The sequence below is a fragment of the Aspergillus niger genome, assembly GCF_000002855.4.
Source record: "Aspergillus niger supercontig An12".
Taxonomy (NCBI): Eukaryota; Fungi; Ascomycota; class Eurotiomycetes; order Eurotiales; family Aspergillaceae; genus Aspergillus; species Aspergillus niger.
This window is the reverse complement of record NT_166527.1, coordinates 2,302,176-2,321,252: the sequence shown is the minus strand read 5'-3', so window position 1 is coordinate 2,321,252 and position 19,077 is coordinate 2,302,176. Positions and strand designations below refer to the sequence as shown.

Genomic DNA, 19,077 nt, shown 5'->3' with positions numbered 1-19,077 from the left:
ACGATAGAATGCTTATCAATCTTAAATTATGTCTTTGTCTCCAGGCCGGGGATGAACAGGAGTACTTGTGAAATGATAAGAGTTTCGGCTTGCTCGGATGTCTAAGACGGTGGCTATCGTTGGGTTGCGATGCCGTCATGCCGCGGCTTCTGAACTCTCGGATTGACTCAGGAAGGTTGCAATGACTGAGCGTCTATTCGGTCGCATTGCACGTGGAATTAGCCGACATGCAATTTTCGTGCAGTATGCTCTACGGAGACACAGCAGGGCAAAGAAAGTATAAGCTTCGGAAGCATTTGTATGAGGACTTCGACCTCCGGCTTTCCTAATTGGGACAAACCCTACCATATCTGTCTATCAGAAAAATTCAGAACAAGACACCCATAAGCCATGCAACTAATCTACATCTCCTTCTGCGGCCTCTTCCAAATCTCCACCTCACTCCCACCCCGAATAACTGCCACCCGCATCATCGACAGCAGATTATGCGCCGCATTCGAATGATAATACACCCCACCATTAAACATAGCGGTCGCATCCTTCCCAACACCAGCCTGGATCATAGCCCTCCCACCAGGATGTTCCTTTACGAAGTCCTCAACATCATGCACCACCCCAGCAACAACGACTAACGCCCTGCTCCTCGCCCTCTCGACAAACTCCTCCCACTCCATAACCGGCAACTCACTCAACGGAGTCCCCCAATCCAACTCTGCCCGTTTCTTATCCACCTTCTTCTGTAACTGCTGCACCCTCCCCTTCTCAATCTCATTCTCGCGAAACATCTTCAAATCACGCGCCAACCCCATCTGTCCCCAGCACCAAATGGCCCACTTGGTCGGATCATACTGATACCACCGAATAGCATTGCGATAATCTGACGGAAACTCGTGATGAAAATTATGATACCCCTCACCCATCGTCGCCAACGCCGTGACGACATGATCACGGGGTGAATTGCGATCATCGAACGGCTGCTCGCCGAGCCAGTGAGCCAGAGAGTTCACGCAGAAAGTGGCCTGCTGCACGAAGAAGATGCGCAGGATGCCCGCGTACACGAACCCGCCCCACCAATCACCCCAGATGCCTGCGACGAGCATCGGAACGACAAGCCCCATGAGGACCACGATCTTCAGGAAGTGTCGATGCTGCCAGACGACCACGGGGTCGGCGTTGAGATCGGAGATGTCGGTTCGGCCGAACCGCTTCGGGTTCTGCTTCAGTATCATCCAGCCGAAGTGCGCGTAGAAGATGCCCTTGTGTACGGAGTAAGGGTCCCGCTCCGTGTCTGTGTACCGGTGGTGCGAGCGGTGCAGGCGTGCCCACCAGCGTGCGGAACCTTGGACGGAGCCCCCGGCGGCGAGGGCCAGGGTGATGCGGAGGGGGAGGGTTGCTGTGTAGGATCTGTGGGCCCAGAGGCGGTGGTAGCCTTTTGGTTACGATGGGTTAGAAGAGGGGATGTGAGAGGGGGGTATGGTGGTGGTGGGACAGACCTGCTGTGACGCCTAGGGCTGTGAAGAAGTAGTATGCTACTGCCCAGATGGCGGTTTTTAGTCGTAGAGGTGTCCAGAGAGCTTGGATGCAGCCGTAGAGGGGGATCAGGACGATCATGGTCACGTTCAGCCAGTTGACATGTTTGTGCCAGTTCCGGAGGGTGATGGGGGTGTCGGCGATGTGGACTTTGGAGACATGTCTGTCTCGACGAGGGGGTATATTGGTTTCGCCTGGCATTGTGACTGGCTTGCTCTGGATTGTATGATGCTCCGTGTTTGTAATGTATTTGATAGAAGCTGCGCGCTCTCTACTATATATGGGAGAAACAGACAGCCAGGACGAGCAGACTGTTGAGTCAAAGGCCCATCGTTAACTCCGAAGCATGGCGTCAATTTCCGCTACAGACAAGCTGGCCAACGTTAGGAAAGTGATGACTCGCAGTATGACAATAGCAGCAGCGAGTGGTTGGGAATGGAAGGGACAATATCCCTCCCCAATGGAGGCCAATGGGATTATTCTACGGAATCACCCGTACAGGGAACAGGGGTTTGCAAGTAATTCATCGCTTGGCTGGAAAGATTTGATGCCAATGCTGTTGGGCAGAGAACTCAGAGGGGATTCCACGCTGGTAGCAGGGTATAGGGTTCAAATTCATCTGCTATCCGTTGGGACCCCAACCAGTCTCCCCTGTTAATGTTGTGGAGTTCGAACATTTGGTTCAATTAGTGGAGGAGAGGGGTCGAAGGATTCGTTCAATGAAACTGGCTCGACAGTCAGGCTATCGCGACCTATTATGGGATAAAGAAGGATGCCCTGATTGGGAAAGAGCACATTTCGATGGCAAAACAGACAAGGTTGTGACAATATGTACTCGATATCCATGTCGTGAAATAGAGATCGTGTTTTGTGATAAGGTGGGCGGGGGTTTCTATCCGCCGGTCGGCCTATCCTATCGCGATCAAATAATCAAAAATCACTACACTAAAAATAGTCACTGCCGAGGCTAGAAGAGGCACTCAACATTTTGTCGTTAAAGCGTTCACGATGTGCTGCTGACAGACCTGATCCAACATATTATGATATTCTATCTGTGGATGCTTTGAGTGTTGAAAAAGTAATTTCTGCTTGATGAACTATTTCTTTCCAGATAAATTCTACAACCGATGAAACAGTGTGCCGGCGCTGTAATATTGCCCAACCTACCCCCATCTCGAAACGCACAATGTAATAGGAGAGTTGGATTACACTATTAGCTCTGCGATAGGTTAGAACAACACATACTGATGAGACAAGCCCAGAAAGTGCGGGCTTTTAAGGCCCGCCCAAATTGGTCATTAACCTTTTGAAACGAACGTTGTGATGTACGCAACGGCTCAGTGAAAAACGTATGCTATCTGTACTATTGCCGAGTAAAACTAGCCGTTTGAGCCTTATAGGAGACGGTAAGAGACATCTGAAGTGGCCAGATAAAACAATGACAGATCTCTTCTAGACATTAGCAAAGCCTGATAACTCAACCAACCACTTTTGGCCGGATATTTCCTATCTTAGCCAGCACGAATTCCGTTCTTTCGGTAGGCCGCGTGTATACACAAATGGTTCAGCTGAAATGCCGGAGATTCCCTTATATTTACAGAAATCTGCTTCATGGCTATTACTATATGAAGTTCATACATTCCGCGAGGCCCTGGACAATATTACCATCATCTCAGCAACATAGCACAGCACCGCACCTGTCGATTATTTTCGAACTTCTCCGTCGCCATCAAAATCCGAACCATGAAAGACGATGTCGTACTCGACACTTGCCTCTGGGACGACATATGGCTTCCAGTGCCAAAGTTAGATATTGAGCCAAACGGACCCCTGAGATTGCTCAACATGATCCTGGATCCCAAAGATCCATGCAATGACAAAAAAATCATCTCGACGCATGACCCGAGGATTGCCTTCAACACTACCGTTTTCGAGTTGCCAAACATGGACAATTCAGAACGCCTTCTCACTAGAGGTGCCAGTAACGTCCAACATCCTGAAATTTATGGACGCGGCGACGCCGTCAGTCTTGACTGTTTCTGCAGGTCTCTCAAAATCACCACTGTCAATGATGAGTCCATACTGGAGAGTATTCGGACGAGAGCAGCGGAGCCAAGAGTGAGTGAAGCCCTGGAAGACATTCATAGTAACCCTGCGTCCAGGCCTCTTTATATTATCACTGGGATTAAAGTCGCTACGGGGGAAACTATGGATAGCGTGTGGCGTCAGTGGCCGGAGAGCAGAGCTCGTATGGGTCATGGTAACTATCCTGAAGAGGAGGTGCGTTTCATGGAAGGGAGGATAAGAGTACCGGCGGGGGCTGGTAGGGGTGATCATTTCGAGTGGAAGGATCCTATCATCTTGGCTTATCAGGTGAAAAGCATTACCGCAGTACCAGGAAGTAAGACGTTGGAAGTACGCGAACATAGTGACTATGTTGATTTTAGAACCGTGGTTGATCTTCTGCAAGACATGGGTCGTGTGGAGGCGCCTCTTGTCCAGACGGAATGATATAGGAACTACGCGCTATTATTGTGGTCACCGTGGCCCTTTGCCGATTATTTTGGTTGTTTGAAATGCAACATACAAATCATAGTCTTGCCTGATGAATGTTTGGTTCAACTACCACAAGCTTGTAATTATGGAAAGCTATCATTTCACCCGAGTGTAGTCTTCGAATGTAGCCAAAGTCGTTGTACATGAAATTGCACATCGATCTGGAATATTTTGTTTTGAGCAACTGGCTCGCCGCCTTAATGTACCTGCAGCCCGCCAATGCCTTCAGTAGGACTGTTGATGTTAGCCTTGTGGTGTTGGTGGATGCATTTCCATATTCAGAGTCCAACTCCTGATTTTGAATAGAGGTATCTGACGCAGAGCGAACGACCATATGGATATTTACGAAATTATACTGAATAATGCGTTGATGAGCCTTGAACTTAGCGGCTTCGTCTTCCCATGTAGTAAATTTCGACCGTAAAATCGGCCTCGTATTTATGTTGATTAGCCAGCCAACCCGGTAGGGGATATTCTCGTCGAACAAACACGACCGTCTCGCCAATGCGCTCCATAATGAAGCGGATCTCACATACCTCGGATCCTGCCGCCGGATGGCTTCAAAAGATGCCTCCCAGGTATATGCATGTTCCTTGATGGGCTTGAGGTCAGGACGCCTTGGACGGTCAGGGTCAGCCTTGAGCTTCAGATGTTTGCGTGGAGTATAAAGGGGAGGTCGGCCTGAGATCTAGTGAGTTCATGATATTGCAGAGGCAGTGTGGTATTGAAGACAAGTTATACCGAGAATTAAGATAGACAAATTCCCTCAATTCAGCCGGGTGTAGGATGCCAGATATTTGCAGGAGCTGATGCATGGGCTTTTTGGTGACGGTTTCACCTTGTCCGATTCATTCTTGACCAGCACAGGGCCTTTTGGAGGAGTGAGAGAATTGAGAATAACCTCCCTCCCCTTGGGTAATTAAAGTGCGTTCGATCACGTAACATTCTGCTGTTTACTGGCTTGAAGTAACTGGGAGGAAGAGTGTGGTGGTATGAGGCAAGGTGGATCATCCAGAAAAGACCGGTGGTTCGGATCCAGTTGGTCACCTTCCCCGACCAGGCGGGGTTTCCAGCCTCCTCATTAAACTCTCCTCTGCAACAACAATCCCCTGATATCCTGAATTTTAGTATCGGTCACGCTCTATAAATTATTTTTTCGCACATAGTACTAACTCTTTGGTTTGGGACCTCCTTCTTTGCTGACCACCCGAAAAGACTCTGTAGAAAGAGTCGCATCTAAACTTCGCCTGCCTATGGCTCTTATTTATAGTAATTGTTGATTTTGTTCATGTGATGAATAATTTCGAGACAACGATATTTTTCTATTCCGGAGCACAGGGGTAAGAACTGAAGGTATCAGTAGTAACTCTCCTTTAGACCGAAGGGGGGAGAAGAACCGAAAAGGAAAGTGAAAGGAAAAAAGGGAAAGGAGAGGGAGAGAGAACTATGATTTCCATAATTAGAAGCTGATACAATGCATCAATCAGTAACTAACACTCCGTAGAGAGCATAGACAGTCCAATGCAATATTACAAGTAGGCGCTGTCGCTAGTAGTTTGCATAAACTGACCGATGGGATCCTTAAGCGCTTTCAAGTGCACCCCGCCGATGATTCTATTGGCACTCGGCGGCACAGCCTTACACAACAAGCTGAGTACTTGTAAGGATCGTGAAACACTATTTACGCGCTGTAGGACTTTGATGAGCTGAGATACCTAGTCGGCGGATAGGACCAGCTATCGATTGGAAGCCCTATGCGCCGCAGTATGATCGGTCCCGTCTATTGACCCCGACTCGCTGAGAGCCTAAGCGCCCTATACAACGTGCTGATGTGGCTTTGTTTGTCATCGAGCGAGGTGAGACTTCGTCGGCGCCTATTGATAATGTCGACAAGACATATAAGGAGAGCCCTTTCGCCCTTCAGACATCATTTCAGACAAGTTCATGATTCAATATATCGTTCAACAACACATCTTCGAATATTAGCCAGCCAACTTATCTATGAGTTATCAATTCTCTATCCTACCTGTTCACCGCCCACAATGCACCAGCGGACATATACATACGTCCTCGCGCCTAGATGGGACTTTCGTCCAGATGGCCCCATTGCCCTCGGAAAAATCATCGTCGATCCATTCAGACCACACCGGGTCCTGACAAGACCTGACCCAGACATCCCGACTGCTCCCATCGAAACAGTAGTCGAAACCGACTGGTCGCTACATCACCAAAGAGAGAATGGCGTCAAGTCAAGCATCTGGACCCACTTCCTCAACGCCATGGGCGTCGATCTCGGTTTTGAGGGTAGCAGGTCACTTGATGCTGACTACACTGTCGACTCCCTGACAACCAGCTACTTCAGGGACGAGCCCTCCCACGAAGAGATCATTCGACGGACCCAAGACGGCAAAATCCGGGATCTGATGCGTCTGGATAGTGTGTTTTCCAAGCCCGTCTATAGATCACGGGCGTCAAGATTGCGAAGGGATTTCGTGTATCTGAAAGCCATTCCAGCTCCAAGGAAGCAAATGCCGGGGGTAAAGCCGGTACATCGGGAACGGTTATTGGCGATGTCAGTGTTGGCACGGACAATAAGATCTATTCGAAGGAATCAGACAAACATCAGGGGAAGGGCGAAAATGATATTGTGTTCGCCTTCCAGCTTATGAAGATCGTGCCGAAGGGGTGGAAAAACAAGTCCTTCGATGTGCAGGACTTCTACCCCAAGGCTGCTCTGCTGCTGGGCGATGAAGAAGAAGTTGAGAACGAGCTCGATGTGTCTTATGCCACAGCGGCGGATTTCGCCGAGTCTGAGCTGGATATTCAGTTCAATATGACTGAGCTACATGATAGCCAGGGTACGTTCAAGTGTGTTACTGCCAAGGCGTGAGCTGAGTGAATGGCTCATGTATATTTTGTTCTACTGGCGTTTCCTCTCTGCTGTAATTAATATGTGCTTCTCATTCTTGGTTTCTGTCATTTTCTGTCTTCTAATATATATAACATGAGACACCAAATTACATGCAGTTTCGTTTCTGTTCAATACAAAAGAATCTAAGACCACTACCACTCATGCGCCTTATTGCTATTCTGCGTAACAACGTCTGGAAATGATTTATCAAGTAGAACCAGACTTAACCATACCAATCAAGACCGCCCAACAGATTGATAAATCTCCAACGGATCAAATCCCACCCTCTGCTGCAAAAGATTCAAAATCGGCTTAAACAGCACCCTCCCCTCAAACTCCTCCATCTTCCCCAACCGCTCTGCTTCCCTTTGCCTCTCAATAGTCGCCTTCATCTCATCCCAAGTAACCCAGTCCCAGCGGACGCATTTCTCAGGCTCCATTACCTACATACAAAACTTCAGTAACCAATCTCTCAAATACCAGCTTCAGAGAGCCAAGAGGTAAACGAAAAGAATAAGTATACTTACCACAGGCTCCGCATCCTCGTCCACAAGCCTACAGCCCACAAAAATCGTAACGTAATGTTTCCCTCCCTCCAGCATAACATTATTAATAGCTGTGAGAAAGCGTATATCAGTTACTTCGAGGCCTGTTTCCTCGAGAACCTCGCGAGCTGCACAGGCTTCGAATGTCTCGTTGAATTCGAGGTGGCCCCCGGGGTGGCCCCATGATCCTTCCAATGGGTTAGAGTGATGTCTTAAGTAGGATGAAATTGCTGTAGCAGTTGGGTGAAATGGAGAGTAAGACATACCGGCGCCGAGACTCCCCTTGCGTTGGCCGAGAATGGTCTGTCCGTGTTTGTTGAAGACGTAGACGGCGACGGCGACGCGGATTGTTTGGTCCATGGTGGTGGTATTAATGATGAATTAAATGGTATGGTATGATTGATCGGTTTTTACGTGGATATTATGGAGAGTGTGTCAATTCGTTCAGTCCGAGGATTCAGTTTTACCCCCAAATCGCGTGGAAGGAAAGGAATGTCCGTGAGATAGAATTGGATGCGGGCGGTGACTGGAGATAACGATTGCGGATAGTGAATTCGCCAAGAAAGGCTACCTTTGATTGATAAGATGCGCGACATTGGGTTTACGTGTTGATCCATGGATAATATAGCCATTTACCATCTTGCACAACCGAAAACTTCTAATCAACTTGTATTTGTTACTGCCGTCGCAGACAAAAGTTATGCACATCGAATTCTCCAGTTCCTTCCCCCTTTCCTAATGCCCACCGCATTAATACGAGGGATAACGGTTTCCACAACGGAGCCTTGTCATGTAATCACAGTGTTGTATGAAGTACATCGCATGTCTGGAAAGTGTCAGCTGAAAAAGTGTATCAGGACTTAAAGAACCAATTGTGACGAGGAGAAACGTTTCTCTAGACGCGTGCCCGAATTTTAAAGGAACTGCCAGGGCACCCACTTCTACCCGAGTCTATTCGCTTCTTCTAGTCACCCTTTCCCTCCGAAGGTAAGCCCGGAGGTAATAGAACCCCATGCCGATGATCCAGACCGAAATCAGAATCACAGCTTGCAGAGGCGCAAAGACAGCTCCCCTTACCACCACAAAGCCACTGACAAGGGCAAATATCAGCGGAATTGCAATGAAAGGTTTGTACGGCCGATGGAGATCAGGCTGCCGGAATCGCAGAAGAATGGCACCCAAGACCGTCAAGAAGAAGAACGAGTATTCCCCCAGACCATTGAAGGTGAGTAGAGCGCGAAAATTTCCGAACAGCAGGTACAGGATTGGTAGCAGAGTGGCCATGATCGTGGCATTTATGGGCGCATCCGATCGCGGGGTCGACTGAGAAGGAGGCTCCGGGTCAGGAGGCATTCCCACATGTCCAAGCACGCCCAGGAACCGCGGAAACCAATCCAGCTTTGATGCGGCGACAATCATGCGACCGGCCACAAAGGAGTTTCCGAGCAGGGAGCCGGCAACCACGAGGCAGATCACTATGGCAGCAAGGATACCGCATGCTGGTCCTAGAAGATGGGTTATTGCGGTCTGTATCATATTAGCACAAGCCATCAATAAAAAGGTGTTTTACGTACGACGGCCACGCTATCAGTGGTCGAAACGATCTTCCATGGAAGAAGGATGTAGTACGCGGCATTAGCGGCAAGGAAACAAAGAATGATGATGGGAATGGCAGTGTTGATGGCCAGTGGGAGCTGACGGGCAGGAGCAGAGAGCTCTGCACTGACGTAGATAGCCTGCCAAAACATGGTGAGCGTTTTGTCGAATTATATTAGAAAGAGGCTATATGCTCACCTTATCCCAACCCGAATAGGCCCAGAGAGCACCGTAGAGCGCGGTTGAATAGTAACCCAGCGATTCCCATCCGTGCATGGAGCTCCAGTCGATCTCCCGACCGTCTGGAGTCCAAGTGTTCCTAGATCCAAACCAAGAGTGCTTGAGCCAGTCATTGGACCCAGCATCGCGGTTGATTCCCGAAACTTGCAGGATGACGACGACTAGGCCGGCCACCACAATTGCGGCGATGGCGATGAATTTGGTCGTGACGGAGAATCCATTCAATCGGGTGCTGACCTTGGTACTGATGGAGTTGGCCACTCCGATCACCAACAATACAAGAATGGAGAGCAGCTTATGCGAAAGGCTTCCAGCCTGGTCGGTGACGCCAGCCGCGGAGAAGATGCTTTCAATGAACACGATGCTCAAAATGGCCAGCGTTGCAGGCATCACGGCGATGATCCAAGTCCAAGCAGCAAGAAAGCCAAAAACGTCCCCATAGATGTACCGAAGATATGGCTGCACGCCTCCTATTGTACAGTCAATTCTGTCGATATATCTGATGGCAGCAGAGTGAACCGACCTTCTCCCGGAATAGCAGTGCCGAGCTCGGCCATGGTGCTGGCACCGGTCCAGGCCAGAATGCCTCCGACCAGCCACACGATAAGCGCGACTCCAGGGGATGGAACATTTGTGTCGATAGAACCGGGTGAAGTGAAGATACCACTACCGATCACGATGCTGATGACGATGCCGAATGCCTCGATGGCTCCGAGGTTGCGGGTGAACTTGGGGCCCAATGCGGAAGTAGACTCCGCCCCGGGTTCGGTCCCATCGGTCCCTCTGGAATCGGCCAGGAGTGGGCGGCGAACACCCTCCTCCTCCGACCGATCGTGGGGAGACATGGAGGGCAATTAATGACAGTTGTTCAGGTTAATGAGTGGATGTTAATGACGCTGAAGGGATGGGAAAGAGGGGAAGAGTTGGCAGGATCAACGCGAATCACGCCATCGGTTGGCGCGAACGTTTCATGCACGTCTGGCTTGATCACTCGCAGGGAGAGGAAGAAGCTGCCTCTCCCAGGGCGGTGACTCCGATAGCATGTCGCATTCACAACATTTCCACGTGACTTCACCTTATCTGCCTCTGAAAATGCAATTTGTCACGAGGCATGTGTGAAGAACACTAAGAAAATTAGAGGACTGGCTGGGTGTACTTGCTTTGGCATTATTCCAGGGGTTGTCAATTCCACTCCTTCGGGAGGGGACCACTAGGGTGCGGATGACTCGTATTACCCATCCTACTGACTTTTGGGTGTGCAGCAAGTACTGAGGAAGTGAAAGAGTCACTTTTCTGCATGTAATGTACTAATATTTGATCCATAACAAATATCGCAAGATAATTCACACATGATAATTAACACCCCCAAATTCCCAATTGAAAACCTACAAAGTCAATGAGGTTGTCCTGCTTAATCTGGACACAATATTTTAGGCCCGCAATACCCTCTACGTTCTCATCTGAGATCAACAGATCATGTTGTGATTACGAAGAGACTCCAGCGCATCCATTACAATGCTATAGAGATAGAAAGTGTGAACTTTATCGCCCATGACGCTATTCACATAAGCATACAAAGCAAATAGTGATGAACGCTCGCTTACGCTTCTGGAAGCCCTGAAACTCAGCGTGAATGCATTCACTTCACACAGAATATACACGATGAAAACCAACGCCAATCATCTCAACATGATCCCTCACACCAGACCTGCTGAGGTATCACAGGCTGTCAAGGATGCAGACTAATCAGCCACCCGAAATGCCACCCAACCCGGAGCATGGATTCCGCACCCTAAGAAGCATCGCAAAGATAATGAAGAGCCTAGAAAGTCGAGATGTCCTCAACTTTCTATCCCCCTCTCTTTGCGAGGCAAACAACATAGTTCTGCTGCCCTTGGACCTCGAAGCTGAGCACCATTATAAGGGTAATTCATCGACCACGCCCCTCCTCTTCGATCCTCTCCCCATCGAAGCCTTGTACGCCTTTCCCATCGACCCGCACCCCTACGCCTCAATAGACAAGCGTGAAGGCTCCTGTTTTTCGATTCACGACTACGACACCATCAAGGACGATCCGTGCAAGTCCTATCCGCCTTTCCGTTTGAGAGAACTAGCCATCAAGCTAGAGAGATGGATCCATCTCGCTCCACGAACTCATCGCTACAGCGCCCTCGCCTGTACTATGACGCATATTGGACCCTGGTATCCATCCAAGTGAGTACTTAGTACAACTCAATTCATCCATTAAATACATTCTCACAACTCTAACATACCGATGACATGAACAGTACAATCGACAAATTATACGGCCGGATATCGAACATTTACGACAAGCTCGGAGACTATCTGTATACCGTGAATCGAATTTACGAATGTATAGATGATGGGTACCCATATATTGTCATGATCACTCAGCATTGGTGCAAAGAAGCATGTCCCGAGGACTCTATGATGCGATTTGAGCTCCTGGGCGTACTTCAGACGATGCGCACCCGACTAGAGAAAGATGAAGAAGATTCGGAGGGGATGCTTCCTGTATGTCTTTGTTTCCCCTGTGACTGTAGTCAAAAGTCGCTGACCACTGACAACGATCATAGGTCCTAATGATTTCATTTATGATACCCTCACATGCCCGGATCCTGCAGGCGCATATGCACAATGGAAAGCTGGTCGTGGCGCACAGTCGCATTTATAGCTTCGAAACTATGCGTGAGGCGCCAATGGATTTGTTCACAAGATGGTTGCTGTCGAGCCCGGTTGGACCGCGGAAGGCCCATAATACGGTCGAGGAGTAGTCATATCTCGAATCGAAGTCAGATGGGGCTGGCAGAGGCCAGTTTCGCAAAAAGATTCGGCATTGCTTGCTTTGAAGATGAGCGCTTCGAATTAGCATGGTGAAAATAGAAGAAATTTAGCTTATCGAGAGATACTGCAACATTAGCCTCTCTGAGTTAGTGCTCATTTGTGTATTTCGTATACTTGATGCTGGCCAAGCTTATCGCATGGAAATGACACATTTGACATGATAGAGTAGCCGGATTGCAAAAGAAGCGTGCACGCGAAATCGCAGTCTCAGATTTAACTCTATAATTTTAAGAAATGTGACGATAGCAAGTGCTATAGTTGATGCTGAATACGCCATGGCCCCTCATATTTTTTAGACTCCTTGGCACAGCTGATGTGTGTGAATCTGAAATTTCCGTGGCAGCAAAGCCTATAGAATCTTCAATAGTGATTATCTAGTTATTATAATTCTGACGAACTCAAGCATCTGCCAGGAGGTTTCCGTTCATATACCTGAGGCCCGTATCCACGGCGACGGTAACCACCGTCTTGCCAGGGCCGAGTTCTTTGGCAAGAGCAATGGCGGCAACAACATTAAGACCAGTCGAGGTTCCGACCACTAAGCCTTCCTCACGAGCCAACCGTCTGCACATAGCACGGCCTTCTCTCTCTGAGATTCCTCGTGCTTCATCATACAGCTTTGGATCCAGGTGCGGCGGCACAAAGCCATTCCCAATTCCCTCAACACTATGAGATCCAGTGCGACCTTCAGTAATGACAGGAGAAGAGGCCGGCTCTAAAACCACAACTCGCGTATCCGGCACATAGACTTCAGAACGCATGATACTCCCATAACCATAGCGGCACCTCCAACCGTACCACAGAAGGCATCAATCAAGAGTGGCGCCCAGTGCGCTCATAGTTCGCAGCTTCCCAACTGCAAAGGCATTCTACGAAACAACTCGGAATCGGTATCCCTTTGCCGAGAGATGAAGGCAAGAGAAGAACCAGTGCTGCCACCGGTGGCTTCTACGACTGTCATGCCTGGATTTAGCGTGCTACGGCGCTCGGCTTCTTCAATGATGTTGCCTTCAATCCAGAGTCCACAGGAGGAGGCGGAGAAGGCATGATTCTGCGCTGTAGGATAGCTGCGCGTGCTGACAATCTCAGGATTCTCCAAAAGGAACGACGAATATTTCAGAACGACCCATCCTGATATATTGTCCAGCTCTTTCAGGGTCTACATATGGTGCGATTAGTAACTGGCTTCTCATTAATGATGAAGCTTGATTTGGCGGGGCTGGTGTCGACGTGAGTCATTTAGAACGAACATCCGGTCCCAATAGAATTCTCCTTCTCCGCGGATGAAGATGTCTGTCTCCAGGAGGTGTTCAGGTGATGTCTTATGAAAGCAGCTTCAAGAAGTAGAAGAGGGTTCTTGAGAGGACCAGCTAGTGGCCGGTTGCCGAATATGCACTGAAGGAATGGTTTCGGAGACAGGAAGGACCGATGTCAAACAATTGCCTCTTAAGCCGGGCTACATATGCGACTAACATCGTGCTTTGTTCTACCCAAAGCAAAAGATCTATCATATACCCCTTCTAACAATGAAATTATGTTCACAAGACTGCAGAACAGCGAGGGGTGTTTGCATTGTTTGCCAGTAGGAAAATGCCAACGCTTGGCGAAGTCTTAGAGTGGCTTGGCAATGGCGCCCGATCCCGCTTAGTCATTGAGATCGGCACCGGTTCATGCCGAAATCGGAATGCCAGGCCGAGTCGTCTCGACCGCGTGCATCTGGTCGGATATCAGCCACAACAACAATTCAACGAGACCTCCCCAGGCCCTTGATGTACCCATAACGGTCATTATGACTCAATGAAGCAACACGCAACTCACTCAGCGGTGTGGCTGAGGCCATGATTTTCGTATGACCTCCGCTTGGCGCCTCCTATTGAGGGCACTAGCCAGCCCTGTGCTGAACAGAAGTGGGTCGAAGTACGTACGCTTTTTCATCCACTTGTGGCAATGAAGCTCACCGTGACCATAGGGCTTTGTAGCGGACAATTGTCCGGACTTCACAGATCTTTTAGCCGGCTTTGTTCGATTCGCATCACAATGCAGTCAACGCGTACAGCCGTGTCATCAAAGTTTCATAATGTCCATCATCTCTGGATCGGGATTTTCCCCATTGCCCCCTTACGGGGCGACGACGAGATCTGAGCCATGCTGCTCCTGGCTTAACCCACGGTACTATAGCATCGCAAGCGAATCGGGCGATGGCCTGAAGGTTCACTAGCGTCATAGTCCGATTAGCTCGTCGATAAACCCCCATCGGCCATAGGCAACATCGTTTCTTTCGAAGCCTATGTCGTCAGATGCAATATCCAAATTGGGGAATGGACCCCTCAATGAGCGTCATTTGCACCCAAAATTATCTCTTATCCCTCTTCGCTCGATCGCAGACCCTATGTGGTCTCCACACGCCTAATGTTGCCTCCTAGAGGGCCACGAGTATAAGATCCCCCACGATCTCTCGTTGACCCCTCACTTACTTTCCAACATCTTCAAGCCACACACTCTTAACAAACACTCTCAATCTACCTTCCTACAAACAATCAACATGGGTCTTTTCCACCACCACCACGAGAACCAGCACGGCCCTGGCGGCCATGAAGGCCCCCACGGCGGTCCCCAAGGCGGTCCTGGAGGTCCTGGCGGCCCTCACGGCGGCCCCGGTGGCCCCGGTGGTTCTCACGGCGGTCCTGGCGGTCCCGGCGGCCCTGGAGAATTTGGTGGTCCTCATGAAGGCCCTGGTGGCCACGGCGGCCCTCACGGCGGCCCCGGTGGTCCTGGTGGTCCTCACGGCGGTCCTGGTGGCCCTGGTGGCCCCCACGGAGGTCCCGGCCGTTTCTAAAGCCCTGACGAGCCGCAAGTCGAGGTAAGCAAAGATGCTACTGTCGAGCTTCATTTGGTTAGGATTGAGCTGACTGTTATTGAATAGCTCCGCAGATGATCGATTCGTGAAACCATTCGAGCGAAGTGACTGTCATCCATTGAGTCATGTTGGATATGAATGAAGCTTTTGTATATACCATGGTCGTGATATCACAATGATACGTACTCATTAATGAGAAAGAGAAGTTCTGGTACGGTTATTAATGTAAAGGAAGATGGGGACTTGACATGCATGTAGCATTGAAACATCATGCAATGTATTCTGGCATATATTTTCAAGGATACGGACGGCATATCTAGAGACGGACGACGCTATTGAGGGTAAGACAGACCCAAATAGTTCTGTTGTCATGGTTGTCCTATGCCCTATGCAGCAGCAAAATCGGATCGCAGCATATGAATATTGTCTTTCCTCGTCTAGTAGAACTCATCCTTCGTATGCATCGTTAATTTGAAAGATATCTCAAAATGTTTGTCTATCCTACACGACTCAAAACCATCTCCTCATAATCCAACAGATGTAACCCACCCTCCACCCTTCTCACCTTCGTAAGATCCAACTTCGGCTTCATAACATCATTAACATTGGACACCACCACCCTCTCCCCGTCGAGCAAAGTCCCCAAATTATACATGGTACTATAAACCAACCCTTGGAAACTCGCCCCCTCAAACGTCTTCTGCTCCCTCGGTCCATCATACTTATACTGGATATCCGACGCTTTAGAAGGCAATCCCGCGCCTTTCCAGTTGCCAAAAAGCGAAGGATGCGACGAAATGCACCTCAAGTACCCACTCTCGCACAATCTCCCTAGCATAACATCATACACGACGCTCTGACCAGGCGGCATGCTCTCATCATCGGGTAAGACAGATAACGCAGCGAGGATTTTCTGTGCTGCGTTGAACGATACTGCATATGCGCTGGAGCAGACTGTCAATGACGTCTTGCAGATAATGCGGTTGTGTTTGATGTTGTCGACGAGTTCGTGGACGGCTGGACCGGCCCAGTATTGTGGGAGGCCGTAGACGGGGATAGATGTTGGGTCGTTCTTAAGGATGTAGAAAGGGATGTTCTTTTGGCATTTCGTCCCGCAGTGACCGAGCCAGAGGATGTCCCACTCGTCGCCATAGGGTGTGGTCTTGGGGTGGGATTCGGCTTGGAGAGCGAGGGTTCCCAGCGCGAATCCTTGTAGTTGGTTCTTTAGTGTCACGTCCCAGTCGACGTCGTCTTCGAGGATTAGGGCGCTGGATATGCGCTCTGAGACGATGCTGAACGAATGTCAGTTATGTGTCTACATACTGGTGGGGGATATGGCTACCGTTGCATTGCGTTCAGGTGAGCTCGCCAGCTGCCGATTTCACCGGCTAACATGCGAGGTCTATCCGGTTCATCGTATCGCTGAGAGAGAGGTCTTAGCGGATAGGTTGAGGTGTAGTAGCCGAAGGAATCTTACTGGTGGATAAGCCTTTGGGCTCATATCCTCGGAAGATACGCCATCGATCCAGTCCACGCGGAACTGCGTGACTGATGAGCCTAGTGTGATTGCATCCCGTTTATCAGGTCGACTGGGAAGGTTGATACAAAAGATCCTTTCGAACTACGCCACGATTAATACTCGGGTCTATGGTACGTTGCAATGAGAGCTTACCCCTAATGTTTCATTCCTGATTGTGTCCAAGCTCAATCTGTCTGAGGAACCGAGTCTCTGCACCCCAGCATACCGTCCACCAGAACTTATGAATAGGGTACCCCACAACACGAGGAGAAAAACCAATGATAGCCCCGTATAAAGTAACTTCCTCTGCCGATTTCTTCTAAATACCTGGACTGAAGGAGAGCTGGGCAGGGTCAATTTCAGCGTGCCCATAGTGAGCCGTCTAAGGACATGGCCGGAAGAGAGGGAGGTGAAGGAAAAGACGACCTCTCAGATCGCTAAATCCGACCGAGGAGTTCCTTTCATACTTTGATCGCTGAACAGTGAAGCCTGCTAGATAGGTGGGGATGAATTGATAGCCGGAAGCCTATCGTGATGGACTTGCATGGCCGGCGCTTAATGAGGCGATCTCATTCGCCGAGGCGAACCGCTAAGCATACATCACGCATCAGAGGATCGAATGATCACATCCAGATGTTCGAAGCGGGGGAACATACTGACACGATAGTAAGTCATCGAAGGAAATGGCTGGCAAAGAATGAGGAGAAAGAGTGAGTTCGGCTCCCATGTCTTCCCACAGGACGCAGACTATTTCCACTACAAGTATAGCTATAACCCACGATTTTTCTTGTTGGTTGATTCCCTAGATCAATTCTTTCGGCCATATGATAAATAACGATGATTGAAAAGAAATTTAATTCTATCATTGAGACTATTATATTCTCCGACCAGATGAAGCCTGTCACGTGTCAATACATCGTGCGCCCGGCCGCAGGGTCACGTGGCATATCACGCATCTCGCTGGTCCAAGCTTGTTGCTTGGTTCCACCTCGGATATCAGTAGTCTTTTTCGTGAAACCTGTGGGCGTGCCTTCGATGCTCCACGTCAGGGCCGCGGTTGTCCAAGATAGGGTGTAGTTGTGAAACTTGGATTGGGGGTCATCGATGGGCTCCCAGGACCAGCGGTTGGAGGTGGATGAGTCGCCTTCGCCGAAGTAGTCGGTTTTGAGTTGGGTTGTGTAGCTTCCGAGGACTTCCTGTTTCGCAGTAGAAGGTATTTATTTAGCTTGGGGGCCTTAAGTAGAATGTGTGGAGCCTGTGCCGAACGGACAGGTCTTTTCTAGAGGTTTACAATCGGTGTAGGTCTGTCCGAGGGTTGCAGGGAGCGTGGAGAAGAGTGCGGCGGTATATTTGAGTAATCGTGACATTTCAAAAAAGCGTGAGGTGGGCAACTGATCTCAGAAGGACTACTAGGAATGCTATGCAAATAAATTGATTGTTGGACTTTTAATCCAGATGACATGTTATGTGCTGTATAGTCATGGCTGAGTGTGAAATATATAACTCTGAGCGATATGGTGCTTCAATAATCCGTGTACTCTCGCCAACTTGATTCAACAACAACACCAGATCTTCAACGCCCTGCTCCCAGCCTCTCAATAAATTTCGTTTAACCATGATACTCGAGAGGCGGCTTGTAGGTTGCTTTTAGTGCTTTCAGGTTCAAGTGTAGTCAGGTCACGGTGGTGGATACTGGCTAGATTATCCCGCTTTGTCATTATTTAGTGGGACTTTGATCATTTCTCGCGAATCGTAGCCCGAGGAAGTAGGCATTACCCGATAATTCAGGACGTTATATGATCCTAAGATCCAGTCCTCAAGTGCTCAATGGACCCCCGAATATCTAACAACCAACACACCCCCAAGATAACTACATCCCCACACTAACCATTTTTGGCAGAAAAGCCACACAACAACAGGTGCTGTGGTCTAGTGGTATGACGTCACGTTGTGGCCGTGCCAGCCCCGGTTCGATTCCGGGCAGCGCCAATACGAAACGAATAATTTTTGTCGTGGCTTTGATGGTGTAATCTGTACTGAAATATACAGCAGGTTTGAATCCTGCAGCTGCCATAACTGACCATATTAGAGGAAGGATACTTAGATGCATTTTGTATACCCTGAAGATATGTAGAGACTTAGAGAGTATAAGTTTCAATTATATCTCCCTCCACTGCTATTTCTATACTGAATATAAAGAAAAGATTTCTATAGATTTTTGAGACTTTATCTGTGAAAATTGTTCATCTATACACGCATGTTAGCGCTAGAAACGGAATTATAAAATTTATTAAGATAATCCATATGATAAGATACTGCCTATATCCTAGTCGTTGAAAATCTGCGTAGCCACCGAGCAACATTAGCAGGGCTCGACCAGACTATACTATAGAATTAATCAATCAATTATCCAATCGACCATCTCAGGCAACCTAGCCTCTCCCCAAGATCTCTCTTC

At 49.0% G+C, this 19,077-nt stretch overlaps 10 protein-coding genes and 1 non-coding gene across 11 annotated transcripts; 5 read left to right on the top strand and 6 right to left on the bottom strand.

Annotated features, from left to right (window-relative positions):
• Positions 1-401: 401 nt before the first annotated feature.
• An12g09940 (uncharacterized protein) lies at positions 402-1,731 on the bottom strand (the record flags this gene model as incomplete). Its single annotated transcript, XM_001396007.1, has 2 exons — positions 402-1,429; positions 1,494-1,731. 2 exons carry the CDS (start codon positions 1,729-1,731, stop codon positions 402-404), a joined length of 1,266 nt encoding a protein of 421 aa, XP_001396044.1.
• Positions 1,732-1,876: 145 nt separating this feature from the next.
• On the top strand, positions 1,877-4,041 carry An12g09930 (uncharacterized protein; the record flags this gene model as incomplete). Its single annotated transcript, XM_059743689.1, has 6 exons — positions 1,877-2,048; positions 2,137-2,408; positions 2,486-2,608; positions 2,642-2,718; positions 3,162-3,810; positions 3,904-4,041. The coding sequence occupies 6 exons, from the start codon at positions 1,877-1,879 to the stop codon at positions 4,039-4,041; spliced, it is 1,431 nt and encodes a 476-aa protein (XP_059606988.1).
• A 2,087-nt stretch (positions 4,042-6,128) lies between these two features.
• Positions 6,129-6,976, top strand: An12g09920 (uncharacterized protein; the record flags this gene model as incomplete). Its single annotated transcript, XM_059743688.1, has 2 exons — positions 6,129-6,522; positions 6,630-6,976. 2 exons carry the CDS (start codon positions 6,129-6,131, stop codon positions 6,974-6,976), a joined length of 741 nt encoding a protein of 246 aa, XP_059606987.1.
• A 257-nt stretch (positions 6,977-7,233) lies between these two features.
• An12g09910 (uncharacterized protein) lies at positions 7,234-7,902 on the bottom strand (the record flags this gene model as incomplete). The annotated part of the gene is made up of 2 exons (XM_059743687.1): positions 7,234-7,440; positions 7,525-7,902. The coding sequence occupies 2 exons, from the start codon at positions 7,900-7,902 to the stop codon at positions 7,234-7,236; spliced, it is 585 nt and encodes a 194-aa protein (XP_059606986.1).
• Positions 7,903-8,493: 591 nt separating this feature from the next.
• Positions 8,494-10,223, bottom strand: An12g09900 (uncharacterized protein; the record flags this gene model as incomplete). The annotated part of the gene is made up of 4 exons (XM_001396003.1): positions 8,494-9,069; positions 9,117-9,278; positions 9,337-9,848; positions 9,902-10,223. 4 exons carry the CDS (start codon positions 10,221-10,223, stop codon positions 8,494-8,496), a joined length of 1,572 nt encoding a protein of 523 aa, XP_001396040.1.
• An 890-nt stretch (positions 10,224-11,113) lies between these two features.
• An12g09890 (uncharacterized protein) lies at positions 11,114-12,173 on the top strand (the record flags this gene model as incomplete). Its single annotated transcript, XM_059743686.1, has 3 exons — positions 11,114-11,592; positions 11,667-11,913; positions 11,976-12,173. 3 exons carry the CDS (start codon positions 11,114-11,116, stop codon positions 12,171-12,173), a joined length of 924 nt encoding a protein of 307 aa, XP_059606985.1.
• A 468-nt stretch (positions 12,174-12,641) lies between these two features.
• Positions 12,642-14,467, bottom strand: An12g09880 (uncharacterized protein; the record flags this gene model as incomplete). The annotated part of the gene is made up of 4 exons (XM_001396001.3): positions 12,642-13,029; positions 13,125-13,402; positions 14,098-14,259; positions 14,366-14,467. 4 exons carry the CDS (start codon positions 14,465-14,467, stop codon positions 12,642-12,644), a joined length of 930 nt encoding a protein of 309 aa, XP_001396038.3.
• Positions 14,468-14,785: 318 nt separating this feature from the next.
• Positions 14,786-15,079, top strand: An12g09870 (hypothetical protein; the record flags this gene model as incomplete). The annotated part of the gene is made up of 1 exon (XM_059743685.1): positions 14,786-15,079. The coding sequence occupies one exon, from the start codon at positions 14,786-14,788 to the stop codon at positions 15,077-15,079; it is 294 nt and encodes a 97-aa protein (XP_059606984.1).
• Positions 15,080-15,596: 517 nt separating this feature from the next.
• An12g09860 (uncharacterized protein) lies at positions 15,597-16,991 on the bottom strand (the record flags this gene model as incomplete). The annotated part of the gene is made up of 4 exons (XM_001395999.1): positions 15,597-16,392; positions 16,443-16,522; positions 16,578-16,721; positions 16,773-16,991. 4 exons carry the CDS (start codon positions 16,989-16,991, stop codon positions 15,597-15,599), a joined length of 1,239 nt encoding a protein of 412 aa, XP_001396036.1.
• Positions 16,992-17,527: 536 nt separating this feature from the next.
• On the bottom strand, positions 17,528-18,081 carry An12g09850 (uncharacterized protein; the record flags this gene model as incomplete). Its single annotated transcript, XM_059743683.1, has 2 exons — positions 17,528-17,815; positions 17,911-18,081. 2 exons carry the CDS (start codon positions 18,079-18,081, stop codon positions 17,528-17,530), a joined length of 459 nt encoding a protein of 152 aa, XP_059606983.1.
• A 456-nt stretch (positions 18,082-18,537) lies between these two features.
• On the top strand, positions 18,538-18,608 carry tRNA-His (GTG). The gene has a single exon. It is a non-coding gene; the product is annotated as a tRNA-His (tRNA).
• The last annotated feature ends 469 nt before the right edge of the window (positions 18,609-19,077 follow it).